This window comes from Panicum virgatum, chromosome 1N, assembly GCF_016808335.1.
Source record: "Panicum virgatum strain AP13 chromosome 1N, P.virgatum_v5, whole genome shotgun sequence".
Classification (NCBI taxonomy): Eukaryota; Viridiplantae; Streptophyta; class Magnoliopsida; order Poales; family Poaceae; genus Panicum; species Panicum virgatum.
This window is the reverse complement of record NC_053145.1, coordinates 39,511,356-39,529,111: the sequence shown is the minus strand read 5'-3', so window position 1 is coordinate 39,529,111 and position 17,756 is coordinate 39,511,356. Positions and strand designations below refer to the sequence as shown.

The 17,756-nt window shown below is 46.7% G+C and overlaps 2 protein-coding genes across 3 annotated transcripts; one reads left to right on the top strand and one right to left on the bottom strand.

The window, feature by feature from the left end:
* Positions 1-2,088: 2,088 nt before the first annotated feature.
* On the top strand, positions 2,089-5,226 carry LOC120655801 (F-box/kelch-repeat protein At1g67480-like). 2 transcript variants are annotated; one of them, XM_039933766.1, is made up of 4 exons: positions 2,089-2,312; positions 3,040-3,104; positions 3,190-4,070; positions 4,303-5,226. In XM_039933766.1, exons 3-4 carry the CDS (start codon positions 3,442-3,444, stop codon positions 4,928-4,930), a joined length of 1,257 nt encoding a protein of 418 aa, XP_039789700.1. In that variant the 5' UTR covers positions 2,089-2,312; positions 3,040-3,104; positions 3,190-3,441; the 3' UTR covers positions 4,931-5,226. The 2 variants fall into 2 exon arrangements, with proteins under 2 accessions (XP_039789700.1, XP_039789701.1); XM_039933767.1 differs by having other exon boundaries at positions 2,089-3,104.
* Positions 5,227-6,801: 1,575 nt separating this feature from the next.
* Positions 6,802-10,007, bottom strand: LOC120653517. Its single transcript, XM_039931245.1, has 5 exons — positions 9,824-10,007; positions 8,811-9,382; positions 7,483-8,709; positions 7,266-7,384; positions 6,802-7,194 (listed from the first exon to the last, which is right to left on the bottom strand). The coding sequence occupies exons 2-5, from the start codon at positions 9,355-9,357 to the stop codon at positions 6,802-6,804; spliced, it is 2,286 nt and encodes a 761-aa protein (XP_039787179.1). The 5' UTR covers positions 9,358-9,382; positions 9,824-10,007.
* Positions 10,008-17,756: the final 7,749 nt, after the last annotated feature.

Genomic DNA, 17,756 nt, shown 5'->3' with positions numbered 1-17,756 from the left:
ACAACCCAACCCAAACCAATCAGGCACTGCAACTTGATGATTTGGTAGGCGTATCTCTTTTGAAACAAAGATGGGCGTACGTATCTCTTCAACGGATGCTGGAGATCACACCGGTCCGTCGTCACACGCAACCAGCAGCTACTTTTTTTTTCTTTGTTTTTTTTTTGTCAATACAACCAGCAGCTAGTTGCACGTGACATCCTTGATCAGCGTCAGCTTAGCGCAAGGACTAGCTAGGATCACTGTGCGTGCTAGTACAAACTGTGCATAAGACACGTGCGATATTTCTGAGAGTAAATTATTGTAGTACTAATACCAGGGGTTTGATTTAGTCCTGATGAAACTACAGGGTGCTTTCTGAGGCGTATTTTCAAGGACAATCAGCCGTGCATGTTAAGCGGCGGTTCTTTATCGACGTAGGCACGTATGCGTATTTCTCTCCCTCTTAACAGAAACATATAGTTCTCATAAAACTCCATTTTTTGCATAGTCAATACTGCTTATTCTTAATTTTCGCAGTATGTTTAAAAAAACATGTTGTAACAGTAACATCGTGAACTTAGCTTTATTTGAACACAAACATGTGTATATTACATTTCTACGTCTATTCTTCATATAGTCAGAAAAAAAACATATCCATGATCTTCATTTTTTTTACAAGCAGACTATTGTAGTAAATTGGATCGATCCATAAGATCCTGCTATGGTGGAACATTTTTAGTTAACGACTAGAGGTGGGCATAATTTTCCGAACTTGAACCCCAAAATATTCGATCACTATCTCGGGTAGGAAGTCAAGAAATCCGAATTTAATTCGGGTAATTCGGGTTTTGACTCCCGGTACCTGAGTTACCCGCAGGGGCGGGCCCAGGTTCTCAGAAATGGGTATTCAAAATTTTAAAAGGTATAAAAATTGACAACCTAAACTCTAGTTTTTGACATGTTTATGTGTGTGAGCCCCAATAGTTGTTTACAGACTACTCTTTTTGTTTTGGACTGAACATATAAACACCTTGTTATTTTAACACACATAAATATACTATATACTATATACACCATGTGTTTTGACAAAAATAATGGGTATTCAAAAAAATAATGAGTATTCACTTGAATACCCTTGATATATGCTGGGCCCGCTCCTGATTACCCGAACTTTATTGAAAACCCAATAAATCCTAATCCACTCACTTGACCCAACAACCCAATAAGAAATTGATTTGTTTTATTTGTTGATTGCTTGTTTGTTTGAATTGTGCAATAATAGTGATATGTTGATCTTACTTTTGTATTTAATCCTCTTTTTACTTGTTGCCTAATAGGAGACAAAGATTTGACAGTTGATCGGGTATTTCGGGAAAACCTGAACCAGGTATTTCTGGTGTTCCTTTATGTTGGGTCAATTTTGAGTGGCATTTTTAGATACCTGAATTTTCCATTACCTGAATTATGTGACCCGAATTATCCGAACGTCTAGGGCTATTAACGACAGGAGTAACTAGAAACTGTGTAAAATAACATTAAAAAAGGAAATACTCAAGTCTACCAAGTGGATAAAAGTGACATCAGGGCCGAGTGGAAATGCTATCAGCCATATCCATCCATTGAATGAATCCCAAGCACCAGTTATCACCTATAAGTTAATAATACTATAATAAACCACAGGATTAAGTATTTTTAACAGAGCTATTACCACCGTTGCTCTACCAGCGAGATGAAGCTGGTGACTCGGATAATTGCAAGCACTTATCCCTCCACGCACACAACTTGTGCCTTTTCTTTTTGCGAGGAAAAAAAAGGTACAATTGTGTTGTGCTTTGTCAAAGTTGAGAATAGTTAGCATACTGAAATGCCCGACCATTTCATACAGTTAATTAAAGTTTAAGCGAAGAGCTGGGATGAGGGATGTCGATAAGATCTAAACTAAGTCGGAAAAATGCGTGAAAGAAGGATGGGAAAAAGAGTGGAATCGTTGACTCTGAGAGGGAAAACGGGAACGAATGGGAAAAAGGGAACACAGTGTGGTCCTTCCCTTTCTCCCCCCTAGCGGCAGCTCTCCTATAAATTCGCTATCCAGCTCGACCGACCCGTGCCAACCCAACCGTGTTCATCCACCATTCCGTTCCGTTCCGTTCCCTCACCAACCGTGCCCATCGAACCCCCAAAGTTTCTGTCGGCTCTCCTCCATCGCCCTCCCCTCGATCCAGATCCCTCCATTTCGCCGCCGCCGCGCCTCTCCCCTCCCGTGGGCGTCCTCATCCCCGGGACGCCGCTGGTCCATCCGGGCGGCCTTGGGTCGGTTCCTCCTCACGCCGGTAAGGAAAAGCTCTGGCTTGTCTGCGCGGATGATTGCTCGTTTATGTCCTCGGGAGTTGTTTCTTCGCTGCAGGGCAGTCGAATCAAAATCCCCATTCCAGGATGTTACGGATTTGCTTGCTGCGTGGTGGAGTACTGATGCTAGTTTAATTTCCAAGAATCTTGGGATTCAGCTGAACCACCTTACACGCCTGCCTCCCTGTTGCTGAATGCTTAAGCTTGTCTGGTGGATGTTATTAGTTCTGGTTATAACTGTTTCTGATATGTGTTTGCATCTTCTGTTGCCACAATTTTAGCACAGACAACGCGTTTTTGCCTTCAGCATAATTTTTCCTGCGTAGGAGAGATTGAGGAATTCTTTGCCTCGAGTCCCCAATCATTTTTCTAGAAAAAATCGAATGAGTTATCGTTAGCAAGTCCATCTTTTCTGCTGGTGGGTAGAATCAGGATTTACTGGTATCCCCTACGATTAGATATATATTCCTTTCTTTTTGTAACACCACTGAAGATATGGAGTAGTCGGATGTCCCTTTTCTCTTGTCAAACTTTATAATTGCATCAATAGTACAACTGTTGTCATGAATGGTTTACTCTGTTAGTTTCGAAGGCTCTGCCTAGACAGTAACCTGCAATTACTTGGAATGTTTGTGCTCCTATGAAATCAAGTTCATCAGCCTAAGTCGATCTGTTTTTTTTCCTTGGTCTAAGTTTCTTTAATGATTGCAGCTGATTAGACTTAGAAAATGGATGCTACTGCTGGCTAATTGTGATACGGATTTATATGGACATAGGTATGTGTCTCCTGCTCTCTCTGAAGGTGCCTGGCAACTAAAGTTTTGCCTCCTGCTAACAGTTTGTGTTCATATGTTCCTTTAGGTATTGGGGCCATGTGTGAGGGAGGAAACTGTTTCTACCTTGTCAGTAAGGAGAGGACTGTTGATTCTATCAGGAAAAAACATTCCACAGTCTCTCAATATCGGATGGCATTTGAGGCAGCAAGGGTAACGAAAACAGAGACATCAAAGTTGAAGAACATCATTTCGGCATCATTCAAACCCTTGTCTCTGACCATTCCCATAGGCGACGGATTCCACGAATCCTTCCCTTTCAGCCATTGTCATTTATAGTATGCAAGGTCTTTTAAGTAAGCCAAGGGTTTTTATTCCAATTGGTTTGCAAGAGGAGGCGAACATTGAGGTGCTTCCTAGTGCATCTCATAAAGTCATAATGCTTGCATTTGTTGGGTCACAAGAACAGTTTGCTCAACAACAGACGTGCCTCCATGCTAGGATGCTGCTCAAGCCTCCTACAAGACCCAAACTTTATTCAGGGCTTATGCCTGAAGAGGAACATGATTCGTACTCTGATTTAATACCAGGCTTGCCTGAAGATTTGGCAAAGATTTGTCTTGCCCTTGTTCCTCGTAGTCATTTTCCTGTTATGGGTGCAGTTTCCAAGCGGTGGATGTCATTTCTTGAGAGCAAGGAATTGATATCTGTAAGGAAGGAGGTTGGGAAACTTGAGGAGTGGGTGTATGTCTTAACTCCAGAAGCTGGCACAAAGGGGTCCCACTGGGAGATTTTGGAGTGTTCAGGGCAAACACAAAGCCCTCTTCCACGTATGCCTGGACTAACCAAAGCTGGGTTTGGTGTGGTTGTTATTGGTGGGAAGCTCTTTGTTATTGCTGGCTATGCTGCTGACCATGGGAAGGAATATGTTTCAGATGAGGTTTACCAGTATGATTCCTGCCTTAACAGGTATGGTTGGATCCTCCTATGTATTAAAAAAGTTTATTATACTATTATAGATTCTATTGAATCGAATGATCTTACTATTATTACAAAGTTCAAAGGCTAAACCAGCAATTGAAAGAATCTATGCACTCAAAAGAAACCCATCAGCATTGATATTATTCAAATGCATATTAATAATTTTGGTCATAGCATTACAAGTTATTAAGCTTATTCATTTAGAGCTCTAATTCCTCAGGTGGACATTGCTTGCTAAGATGAATGTGGCTCGATGTGACTTCGCCTGCGCAGAGGTCAATGGGGTGATATATGTTGCTGGTGGATTTGGTCCAAATGGTGACAGTTTGTCTAGTGTGGAAGTTTATAACCCAGAGCAGAACAGATGGACAATGATTGAGAGCCTGCGCAGGCCAAGGTGGGGCTGCTTCGGGTGCAGCTTCGAAGGGAAGCTTTATGTCATGGGTGGCCGTTCAAGCTTCACAATTGGCAACTCCCGTTTCGTCGACATGTACAATCCTATAAACCATGCCTGGGGTGAGTTTAAGAACGGCTGTGTGATGGTCACGGCTCATGCTGTTCTTGGTGAGAAGCTCTTCTGCATCGAATGGAAGAACCAGAGGTCTTTGGCAATCTTTAACCCAGCTGATAACTCATGGCAGAAGATCCCGGTGCCGCTTACAGGTAGCTCAAGCACTCGTTTTTCATTGGGCATACATGACGACAAGCTGCTGCTCTTCCCGCTGGAGGAAGAGCCTGGATATCAGACGCTGATGTATGATCCCGCTGCGCCGACGGGGTCTGAGTGGTGCACGTCAAAGCTGAAGCCCTCAGGATCTTGCCTGTGCAGCGTGACCATCAAAGCATGATGATGCCCTAGAGTGCAAAGGTGGTGGCAGTTTACTGTCCTTATAGGATGGAATCCTGCTTGGTTCCTCTTTCAGTATTCTGATGAGGCCCGTCTTTGGTTGGCCTCATGTGCAATCTTGTTTGCTTACAACTTTTATTGGCTCGTTGCACTCTTAAACAATAATTTGAAATTTATGTGCTGGTTCATTGAATTGCCATAGCACCATGATGTATTCTCACTTCACATGTATTGAACTCTAGTTCTGGGCTTCTGGCCATAGGGCTTTCAATTGATATGGTCATTTTGGTAGCAAAATCCACATTATAACAGTAGGCACTGCTGCTCAGTTGTAGTAGTTCATGGTTGCATTGTGGCTAGCAAACTGGTTTACTTATATCAGTCTATGCTATTTCTTGTGCCAAGTTCTTGGGCATGATTCATATGTTGCTTTTAGCTTATTAACCCTGCATATATGCAAACAACTAAGCAGCTGAAAGCATACCCCGTGCTAAAGAAGGAGTGCAGGATTAAGATTCTTTCAGTAGGGTATCAGGAGAAGCTCAAAAAAATTTCATTCATGGGAAGCAGGATTAAGATTCTGCAGCAAACAAGGAAAACCGTGAGAAGCTCAAAAAATTTAATATGTTGTTTTTGTTGGACTACCCTATCTGGTCCCAACTCAATCATATCCTACCTAGTGCGTGTTGCCAGACGGGGGGACGGAAATTGGCTTATCCATATGAGTATTTCTATGGTATAGGGGGAATTTACCCATTCTTATCAGTAGAGCTTTAACAAGTGGAGCAGCCTCAACCAGTCAATGAAAGCTCTCTCATCCCTGCTTTGCCTAATGGCGTAGTGGGGATACACATAGATATACGGTGGCCATTGGCCAGTCTTTTTGTTGCGCCATATGGAGCTTCTTGTCAGCAGTGCCCTTGCGTCCCATCAGATATATGCTGTGCTGCAGATTACATTCCTGGTTTGGGCCATCATGCTTTCCGTCTTAGTCTCAGTGTTTTAGTGGTAGGCAGCGATGCGCCCATCGACAGCAAGATTCTTATAATGATTTCGCGAGATTCATATAGTGATTTCATCAATCTTAAGAATATGCAAGCTTAGTCTCTCGAATCGTCTATAGTGATAGGGTTGCATGTGTGAATTTATATGAGTGAGTGTTGTATTTATATGAGTGAGTGTTCCTGCATGTATGTGAGTATTTGCGTCTATATCCCAAAAAAGAAACTCTTATTTGAATGTGTTATGGTTGGCCGCACATATGAAAGGAGAAGCCGTGGCTAGGGAGCCCTGTTCCGCTAGGCGCAATCTAGGCGATGACCCTCAGCCTAGAGACTAGTCGGGAGTAATCGCGCCTAGGCGCTGCTATGCGTTTTTCTAGGCGTTTTGCTATACAACTTATATATATAATATGTTATGTATGTATAGCAAAAAATGCTGAATATATATAGGCTATAGTAAATAAAAGATAGGGTCAGTAGACATACATGATAACTTGGTGGCTTAATCTTGCATGTTCCTTCCTCCTGCATCACATTTTGACATCTTGTAAATACTAAATAGTCAATAGACAGCAGTTCATGAAAAAAAATAGGAAACAAGTTGTCACTTATCTCAATCATTTCAGCCACCTCCAATCCATGAGCATACTATATCAGCAGCTAATAATTAGAAATTTTAAAGCATAAACACAAGCACATAGCAGCAGCCAGCAGTACAAGTGCACAACACAATTTATAAATAAAGGACGTCACAGCACTACAGCAGTTCATACAACACAAACACAAGCAGAAGCAAATAGTTCATACCCCTCAAGGGTTCACACAGTCACATAGCACACAACAACAGTTCATAAGAGCTCCCTTGCCTCCCTCACTCATCCTCATCCTCATCAGACTCATACTCTGCTTCTTCGGACGAAAACTCTTCTCCATCATAGAGCTCCCTTGCCTCCCTCACTCTACCACTTCTACGCCGCTCAAGCTGCTCTTCTGCTCCCACTGCCTCTCCAATAACAACCCAAGGTATCCCTATACCTTCCATCTCATCCTCATCTTCCTCATCTCTAAAGACAACTAATGCGCAATCATCTCCACCCTCTTGGAGAAAACCTTGAACTTCAGTTGTATCACTAGACAAGAGAACATCAGTGGTCTTCTTTGTCTTGATCTTTTCTCTCTTACTAAGCAGCCTGTTGTTGAATTGAATATAGACCAACTTTTCGAGGCGGGCTGTAGTAAGTCTATTCCTCTTCTTAGTGTGTATCTATAAATTAAAAATAAAACCATTTTCAGTTGTGCAATTTAATTATAATGCTGCTGAAATGTTGTACTAACCCCTTCAAACCCGCTCCAATTTCTTTCACAACCAGAAGCACTTGATGTCAAAGATAAGATCCTTGTAGCCATCTTCTGTAAAGCTGGTGTGTGGCTTCCATACAACCTCCACCATGAGGCTGAAATAAAAGAAAAATAACCCTATTAGTTAGAAAGCAGAAAACATCCATGTTAGAAAATGGCAAACAGCCATGTATTTGTTACTTAACACCTCTACCTGGATTGTAATCAAAGTTTTCAAAAGTCCTTGCTAGCTTCTTGCTAAATGCTCCTTCTCTATTTTGAAACTTTTTCAATTCAATGTTGGCAGCTTGATCTTGCTTGTCCTCGTCATGATAATAAAATTGCTCAACACAAGCTATAAATGCTTCATTCATTTTGGGCTCATCAAAGATTGATGGGTTAGTAAAGCTATAGTGTGGATTGAGCAAATAAGCTGTCAAATGCAATGGAGAATCAAGTCTTCCCTTCATCTTCTTCTCAATAACAGCTAGTACATCCTTGAATCGAGTCTCATTATTGCCAAAGACCTCTTTGATCTCTCTCTTTGCCTTTAGTAGTTCTCCATAAATGAAACCCATGGATGCCTTCACATCCCCATCAGCCAAACGGAGGACTTTGAACAATGGCTCAAAAACTGCCAATATTAGCTTCACTTCCTTCCAAAAGGTTGGACTCAATATAGTTGCTGTGGCATATTTTCCTTTCTTTGATTTCACATCCTTCAATGAGTCCCACCTAGTATGAACTACCATTTTTCTTAGCTGGTCCTTCTTCTCTAGCATGCTGTTCAAAGTGAGAAAGTTTGAAGCAAACCTAGTCACTCCTGCCCTCACTACCTCTTTCCCCTCCGTGAAGTATCTCAAGCAATCCAATGTTCTTGTGTGGCCATAGACAAATATGGTAAATGCCTTTGCTTGGTCAATCACTTTCTTGAACCGAGGCATGTTGCCAATTCCTTGGAGCATCAAGTTGATTGTGTGAGCTACACAAGATGTCCAAAATATCTGTGGTCTCTTCTCAAGCAATAGCTTCTTTGCTCCCATGTTGTTGGAGGCATTGTCGGTCACTACTTGCACTACATTTTCTGGACCCAAGTCATCAATTGCTTTGTCCACTAGTTCAAAGATGACTTCACTTGTGTGTGACACATCTGACATCTCTTTTGAGCTGATGAATTCAGTTCCTTCAGCACAATTAGTGCACAGATTCATTATACTTCTCCTCTTCCTATCTGACCAAGCATCGGTCATAACAGAGCACCCATTTTTCAACTTCTCAGCTTGACGTTCCTGCATCAAACTCTTGGTTCTTGCATATTCTTGTTCCAGCAATTTCTCTCGCAGTAAATCATCACTTGGAGGCTGAAATCTAGGTCCAAACTGTCCAATTGCTTCACACATTTGCTTGAAGTCATCATTGTCACATGCATTGAAAGGTATTGCTGCAAATGTATAAAAAAAGCCAAATTTGTGTTCAGTACAGGAATAACAACAACTAATGAATTTTAAAATGCAAATACAGATTAGTATAGTAGTAATTTACCATGATTATAGACCCATCTTGCAATATACTTGTACACCTCATTTGATCTTTCTTTCCAAAGTTCTTTGTTCAGCTGCTGTTGCTTTAAAGACTCAGTCTTGGTAGCTGTAGGATCAATAGCACGTGTCCATTTGTCAATAGGTCCTAATTTGTGAGGCTGTGAACTACCAACACAAGTGACTTCCTCTGACTCTCCAACCCTAGACACATCCACTTCCGCTCTAAGTTCTAGCTCACGGACAGTCTTCTCCTCCCTCTTCCTTTTTGCATCTTCTAGTGCTTTCTTGCACTTTGCTTTAGCCTCCGAAGCCTGCTGTGTTCTAGCTGGACATTTAGTCACATTCTTTCCTTCATGAGCCAAATGCTGCTTCAGCCTATAAATCCCTCCCCTCATCTCCTTATTACAAAGGTTGCACCTGACCTTGTCCTTGTTGTTAGCATCAACAAGAACACCATACTCCCATCCAACATCATCTGAGTTCCTTTTCAGCAGATTCACTGCCTCAGTGCTGGCTCCATGAACTTGTTCATTCTCTGATGTCAGCATCCTACAGTTAGGCAATGGGCATGCACTGAAATAACTCAAATAAGTGATTGATTTCTGTACAAACAACATAATGCTCTGTTATTGCCATCTGCCCCAGCATTGCAGATGTCTCATTTTGGTAGAGCAAGGAGATTCTCTCTCTGGTTTTTGGCTTTATTGTTCCATACCACAAATGCTTTACTGTATGTACTAAAAATGGAAGAAGATCGCTGGTGCTTGTTAATGAAGGACACCGGTTTGGGGATCACTCTGATATTTTGCATTGGGCTAGTAATACTACTACATCAAAGTTTTGCAGTCACAAAGGTACGTTATCTAATTAACCTGATATATATGACTTCGTGTTTTTCAATTGTTCAATATAACAAGATGGCATGTTGTGTAGGATGTTTGGATTTGTTGTGCCATTTTTGGTTCCCTTTATGTGGTAACTGCTGTCAGCCTAGGAGCAGGGGAGGGGACTAACCTTGGAGCAGGATGAGGCCGTCGGCGGTGAGGACCTTGCAGACTTGGAGGCTGGAGCAGTGCAGCGCAGCAGCGGGGAGGAGGTTCGAGGAGCAGTGCGGCCGGCGGAGCTTCCCAGGCTTGGAGGAGCAGCGCCGGCGGGTGGAACTTCCCAGGCGAGGAGGAGCAGCGCCGGCGGGTGGACCTTCAGGCGGGGAGGAGCAGAGCCGGCGGGTTCAGGCGGGGAGGAGCAGAGCCGGCACGGGAGCTGCAGCTAGCGCCGTCGGGGACGAGGAGCTTCCAGGCGGCGAGTCGTGGCCGTCGTTCTCGGTTCTTCTCTCCCCCTTATCCTTTCGGCTCGATTTGGTTCGCCCCATCTGCTTCCGCGCGGGAAATCGAGCGCGCTCGCGCCGCCCCATCTGCTTTCGCGCGGGAAATCGAGCGCGCTCGCGCTGCGGGGCCAAATTTTTCACGGGAATCGGCACCGCTTCCGCCTCGGCGCCGCCTCGCGCGCCTCCGCGCCGCCTCCGCTCCGCCTAATCGCCGCCTCGCGCCGCCTAGCTCCGCCTCGCGCCCAGACTGCCGCCTACCACCCTAGGCCAGGCGATGGCCGTCGCCTAGCAACTAATCGCGCCTGGGCGCCGTCTAATCGCCGCCTAGCGGAACAGGGCTAGGGAGTTAGAGGACGTGTGTGTGTGTTTAAATTTCAAATTGCAATCAACCAGTTTCTGTAACCAAGTATGTATTGTGACTATATCTACTATACTCAGTAATGGAGGAAGTTAAGCCTTGAGATCAGTTAGATCTCTGGGCGTCTGTGTGTTCAGTGCAACCTTCCCTATCTTCCTCCTCTGTCCCTCCTGCCTCCCGTGTTCTCCCTGCTCGACGCCGGCCGCCAAGGACGGCGTCGCGCCCTCGTCGCCGCCGGGAGCCGAGTCCCCGGCCACCCGTACACCACGACTACGCCCTGCGCCATACGAACTCTGACAATCTGGTATCAGATATGTCTGGATCGATCCCTGGATCCTCTGCCCCTGCCACAACCGCCGCGGGCTCCTCTGCAGCGCTCACCGCCGCCGCATCATCGAGTGCCGCACTCGCCGCCAGCGCTGCGCTCGGCGCGTCATTAGGCCCGCTCCTACATCTGCCCAACACTGCTACCTCATGCCGGTAACCACCAGCGGTGATTCGGCTCTGGACACCTTGACGGCGGCGATCTACGGTCTTCAGCGTCAGATGGGGCAGTTCGCCACCCGATTGACTGACATTGAATGCCGCTCACCGTCCCCAGGCGAGTCCCAAATCCCGTCGATGAGTGCTGGTCCTTCCTTTGCCCCTCACCCCCACCATCCTGCCAACCTTACGGACTGCCAGGGTATGGCAGCATCACAGCACCGCTGCCTGAACCGTCCGAGCTAATTCACTCATCACCAGCAAGCCGCCCAGTCCCCATCACCCAAATCCAATTCCCCCGCTCTCCATCAGCCATCCCACAACTCCCTCCACAGCCCAACCATGAACCCCCGGCTGCTGATGACGATTGTCTCGGTGTTCCGCGGTACCACAAGCTCTCCTTTCCCACCTACGATGGCAAAGACGACCCACTCGATTGGCTCAACAAATGTGAGCACTTCTTCAGAGCTCAGTGCACTCGAGAGGCTGACAAGGTTTGGCTGGCTTCATTCCACCTGACCGGCACATCGAAACACTGGTTCTACATGCTTGAAAGAGATGCTGGCGACATCAGTGCCATCACCTGGTCGGCTTTCCGCTCATTGTGTCAGCAGCGTTTCGGGCCACCCCTCGGAACAAATCATCTGTCAGACCTTGCGCGACTCCAATTCCGCGGGTCCGTTGCTGATTACCAAGAGGCGTTTCAAGCACGCTTGGCACACGCTGGTTACTTGACACCAGAACAACATGTTCAGCTATTTACTGGTGGATTACCGGACCCAATCCGCACCGACGTCGAGCTGCAAGCTCCTGTGGATTTGCAGCGCGCCATGTCCCTGGCACGCGCGTATGAACGTCGGGCGGCGACCTCCCAGTCTGTTCCACCACGAGCCGACCGACCCTCTCAGCGCCCAGCACAGAGTTATCCGACAGCCACATCATCTACAACACCATCACAGCAGCTGTCCATTACTCCAACCACTATTCCGCCCCAAGACCATTCAAGAAGCTTTCACCACAGGAAATGGCCGAGCGTCGACGCCAAGGGCTGTGCTGCAACTATGATGAACCATACGTTCGTGGCCACAAATGTCCTTGGCTATTCTACCTAGAAGTCACAGACTTTGATGAAACTGATGACAATGTTCAGGCTGAAAATGCAGTGAACGACGAACAACCACCATTGATCTCATTACATGCCATTGCTGGAATTTCAACAAATGAGACAATGAAAGTTCATGTTTCCATTGGAGGGTATCAGCTAGTTGCACTACTCGACTCAGGGTCGACAACCAACTTCATCAATATGGCAGCAGTGCAGCAAATAGGACTCCACTTCCATGATAGTCCTGGGGCAAGTCATAGTTGCCAATGGTGACCGAGTGTCATGCCGTGGACAGGCACGAGATGTAGCCTTACGCATCGGTGATGAGTTCTTTGCCTTGGATTACTATGCCATTCCATTGGATCATTATGATATGGTACTCGGCATCTCATTTCTCAAGAGATTGGGGCCAATTCTTTGGGACTTTGATGATCTGTGCATGTCTTTCTGCTGTCATGGGCACCAAGTGCTATGGAGAGGATTGGGATCACCCAGAAAGGATTTTCCTCCTACTAATCGCATCCACACCATCACAGACCAAGATCACCCACTCCTGGATCAACTCCTAGCATCTTTCGAAGACATGTTTGAACCACCAACAGGACTGCCACCTGCAAGGGAGTGTGATCACCATATTCATCTTCTGCCAAACACAACACTTGTGGTGGTCCGCCCATACAGGTACCCACAACTGCAGAAAGATGAACTAGAAGAACAATGCACCAAAATGCTGGAACAAGGCATCATCCGCCCAAGCAACTCGCCCTTCTCAGCCCCAGTGCTCCTTGTCAAGAAACATGATGGAACGTGGCGCTTTTGTGTGGACTACAGAGCCCTCAATGACAAAACTGTCAAGGACAAATTTCCAATCCCTATAGTGGAAGAGCTGTTGGATGAACTCCACAGGGCGCGTTTCTTTACCACACTAGATCTCCGGGCTGGTTACCATCAAGTGAGAGTGCACCCGGATGACATTTCCAAAACAGCATTCCGCACTCATCACGGTCACTTTGAGTTTCTGGTGATGCCTTTTGAATTGACAAACGCGCCTGCAACTTTTCAGAGTCTAATGAATTCTGTCCTACAGCAGTTCCTTCACAAATGTGTACTTGTTTCCTTTGACGACATACTGATTTACAACAGCACATGGTCTAATCACTTGAAACACTTGCAAGCTGTTTTCTCTGTCCTCAGATCACACAAGCTGCATGTTAAAAGATCCAAGTGCTCTTTTGCCTCTTCTTCAGTACACTACCTGGGTCATGAAATCTCAGTAAATGGGGTCGCCATGGATGCAGACAAAGTAGAAGCCGTGCAGACATGGCCTAAACCTACATCAGTATGAGCGTTGAGAGGTTTTCTTGGCCTGACCGGCTATTATCGGAGGTTTATTAGAGACTATGGGATCCTGGCTGGACCCCTAACGTCTCTGGTAGAGAAAGAAGGATTTCATTGGTCTGAACAAGCAGCCACATCCTTCCAAGCTCTCAAAGAAGCCTTATCCTATGCCCCTGTACTACAGCTACCAAATTTTGCAAATGCCTTCCTTGTTGATTGTGACGCCTCTGGCACAGGCTTTGGCTCCATGCTGCACCAGGGAGAGGGACCCTTGGCATTTTACAGCAAACCTTTTGCACAGCGGCACCTGAAACTTGCTGCATATGAAAGAGAACTAATCGGTCTTGTGCAAGCTGTCCGTCACTGGAGACCATACCTATGGGGACGCAAATTCGTTGTCAGAACTGACCATTATGCTCTCAAATTCATGTTGGATCAAAGGTTGTCAACCGTCCCACAGCATCAATGGATCATTAAATTTTTTGGGTTTGATTTTTCGGTGGAATACCACCCAGGACACTTGAATGTTGTGGCAGATGCTCTTTCTTGGCGTGACCAGCAAGACCAACAGCTTCTAACTCTGTCCACACCTTCCTTCCAGCTTTTTGATGACCTGCGCAAGGAAATCATGGCCAACCCCGACCTACAACACCTCCGGGACAATATCACTTACATCCGTTGACGGGGGTGTGAACCCGGGACCCCTAACGGGCCCGACTTGCATAAAGGAAGCCCAGCAAGTCTCCTGGGCTGGACGCGACGCGGCCCACCAGCTAGCGTGGGCAGTTGCCTTCCCTCATAAGCCAACACGGCCGGAAGCCCGACCTCCCGGGACACGTGGAGGCCCCACGACCTAGTGCCCCGGGTCAGAGCCGTACCAGACGACCCAGGCCATGCGCTCCAAGATTGCTGCCCCGCACGACGGGCGTGCCGGACAAGCCAGGTCCCCGTACAGGCTCCACGACGCCCACTCCCCTTATCGCGCGGCGTGAACGTGGGCTACAGGGCTCCCTGACAAAGGGACAATGCCTCCCATGCGGGCCCCGCGACACAACGGGAGAGGGCGTCAACGGGCGTCGCCTCCCGTGCTGTAATGATGGTCGCCCCTTCGCACCACTCCATTACGTCAGCGAGTTTGACCGTTTGACCCTGCCTGACTTCGGTAAGGCACCCCTTACCGGGCGTGCTGTCCTTCGGGCAGAAGCTACGTGAGGTGGACGTGCGGTAGCTGTTGACGGCCATAAAATCACATTCTAGCCATCAACTTCTCGGGAATAACATGAGCTTTACATTATGTTCCATTCATATTTTGTTTATTTCTAACGAGTTCCACAAGTTTTGGATGAGTTTTGATTTTAGGAGCAGGTGCACCAAAAATGGGCAAAATTGGGCGAAAACCTAGGTCGACCGGCCGGCACCTTCAAGAACACGGCCCCGGCTTCAAACCATTGGCAATGAGACACATTCATGAGGCTCTGAGTCAAGGGTTGGGCCTTGGTTCAATTGGATGCACCGAAAGGTATTGACATTGATCCAAAGATCCACAAGGCAGCCCAAGATCAAAACTAAATCAGTGATCCACTTCTCTGAAGGACGCACAAAAGCAGAGTGAAGCGTCGGCAAAATAGAAGTTCGAGATGGGCCCGAGGGAGGCCGGTCGGCCTCCCCTAGGTCGGCCGGCCGGCCTAGCACATGCACACAATGAAGCTAAAGCAACTACCAACCGCTTCTAGGAGAAGATCAGAGCCGCTGTCCAAAAGTCGGTGGCCACGTGGCGGGATCCCTAGGCCGGCCGGCCCAGGGGAGGCCGGCCGGCCCCACTTGGTAGCCTCTCGGGCTGGGTCTTGGCGTGGAAGCTAAGCTCAACTGTCTTACCTGCTTACAACCGACGCCAACTGCAGTAACCGCCAGATCCGGCCTTGGGAGGGCTATAAATAGAAGCACCATCCATCACTTCAACACACACCATTGGAGATCTTCTCTCTTCACTTGTACTTTCTAGAGTATGTTAGTAGCCTGGGAGTTAGAGTCAAGTCGAGCTTGCTCAGGATTCCGGAGTCGTCGGAAGTCTGGTATAGCTCTTGTATCTTTCTTTTGACATCATCAATATAAGTTATCTTCTTTACTTTTCTGAGTCAGCTTTACTTTCCGCTGTCTTTTATTTACTCGAGTCTGAGTGTTCAGTTTGAGCGCGGAAGTTATCCTTTAGCTTAGACTAAGTTATCTTTCTTAGTGATCGGGAACTTATCTTACGGGTTTTCTCGCCCGGACTAGAGTATCTCAAGTTAGTGCTCTAGGTTGAGGGGGATTTCTCTCGAAGGCTTCGAGAGAAATCCTAAAACCGAGTGCAGATGTGGTGTCTAACCTTAGTGTTAGCTAGAAAGTGTGTTCCACCCCACGGAACCATTGTGGTAGTCGGTAGGTGGTGACAGCCCTATCCGTCCTTTGTAGTCCACCACGTTCGGGTGTTTTCATAGCAGTAGTGCAAGTTACCGTTGGACTCCCCTCTCACCCCTTTCTGAAGTCCTTCCTCTTCCAGCCGCCGAAGTAAGCTCTGCTTTCCTAAGAACTAGCTAGGTGTTTAGTCTGATCTAGAGAGGCTAGCTCGATAGTTCAGAAGTGTATCAGGAGTCTTATCTCACTCGTTGTCCTCCCAGCTGCTACCTCTCTAAGGAATTGAATCTCCGTGTGTCACTCGGTCATTGTCTGTCCATTTATCTCACTTATCTATCTGGCTTACCCCCGTCTGGTTAGTCGGACGATTAAGCTAGTATGGTTATCACTTGATTTATGATACTCTTTACCATAGTGCTTCCCTGAGGAAAAATATGATATCCTGGAATACTCCAAGGTGAAGTGCTACAGCGGTGATTCTGTGCGCTTGCAAAATATCTATTCTATCGGGCATAAGAAACGCCAACAAGCATTTCTAGCGCTGTTGCCGGGGAAGCAATTGGCTGAAGATATCGTAGATAGTTTGATAAACTCTACTAGTTTGTCGCCGCTAACCCTAGCAGGCTTACCATTGCTCTCTCTATCTTTTGATCATTGCAGAGCAGTGCATGACTGGTTTCGACCTACCAAGTAACTTTCTCCCAAATCCGGAAAGAATTGGGAGAAACGTGAGACGCCGCATCGTCCCACCTCAGAAAAGACTCACTTGGCCCTTCAGTTCACCCTCCACTTCAGCATCTTCATCCATGGCTCAGAACACTCTCCGTCAGTTTTTTGCCCCGTCCAGTAGCCACATTCCTAATGGATTGAACGTCAACCAAGCCGGCAATGACAGCTTTGAGCTGAAGACTGGACTCGTGAACATGGTCCAAGCAAGTCCGTTCTGCGGAAAGGCATCCGAGGATGCCAATGCCCATCTCCAGAATTTCCTGGAGGTGAGTAACACCATCAACCCCAGAGGAACTACTCTGGATGACGTTTGTCTTTGCCTGTTCCCATTCTCACTGCTCGGGAAGGCCAAGACGTGGTTGTCAGACCTGAGGCATCGGGACTGCTTACAGACATAGAATGTTCTAGAGTAAGGGATAGCTCATGGATGTACCTTACCTCCCTTGTAACTACCCGAATAGGCGTAGAACTAGCTGCAGTACAAAGGAAACTACCCGATCGTGTTGTAGAAGGACTCCAACTGTACTCGGCTAGGACTTTCCATGTAACCCTGTCCCCCAGGATATATAAGGGCGGGCAGGGACCCCCTCTAGAGACATCAACACCTAAGGCAATACAAACCACCACACAGGACGTAGGGTATTACGCAACTCGCGGCCCGAACCTGTCTAAATCTTTGTGTTCCTTGCACAATCGAGTTCCAGAGCCATCGATCCCTACCTACAAACCTTACTGCTAAGGGTATCCCTGAGCAGGTTTGGCGGAAAACACCGACAGCTGGCGCACCAAGTAGGGAGCTCAGCGAGTTCATCGTCAAGTTCGATGGCCACTTTTGCTTTCAGCACCATGACTCCTCCCAGAGGCGCCATCTTCATCTTCGGCTCATGGGTCTGCGTCGCCATTGTTTCTGGCGGTTTCGACAGCATTGTTGGTGTTTCTTATGCCCGATTAGAATAGATATTCTACAAGCGCACAGAATCACCGCTGTAGCACTTCACCTTGGAGTATTCCAGGGTATCGTATTTTTCCTTAGGGAAGCACGATGGTAAAGCGATTGATAACCATACTAGCTTAATCGATTGACTGACTAGACGAGGGTAAGCCAGATAGGTAGATAAGATAAATGGCCAGGCAATGACCGAGTGACACACGGAGATTCTAAACTTTAGAGAGGTAGAGCTGGGAGGACAACGAGCGAGATAAGACACCTAATACA

What these genes read in the sequence shown, in the direction of transcription:
- LOC120655801 (XM_039933766.1), top strand. Translation starts at nt 3,442, where the DNA reads ATGCAAGGTCTTTTAAGTAAGCCAAGGGTTTTTATTCCAATTGGTTTG. An exon ending in TATGATTCCTGCCTTAACAG is followed by an intron (nt 4,071 to 4,302) that starts GTATGGTTGGAT and finishes CTAATTCCTCAG; the next exon opens with GTGGACATTGCTTGCTAAGA.
- LOC120653517 (XM_039931245.1), bottom strand. Translation starts at nt 9,357, where the DNA reads ATGCTGACATCAGAGAATGAACAAGTTCATGGAGCCAGCACTGAGGCA. An exon ending in AAGATGGGTCTATAATCATG is followed by an intron (nt 8,710 to 8,810) that starts GTAAATTACTAC and finishes ATACATTTGCAG; the next exon opens with CAATACCTTTCAATGCATGT. An exon ending in ATTGGAGCGGGTTTGAAGGG is followed by an intron (nt 7,195 to 7,265) that starts GTTAGTACAACA and finishes TTTAATTTATAG; the next exon opens with ATACACACTAAGAAGAGGAA.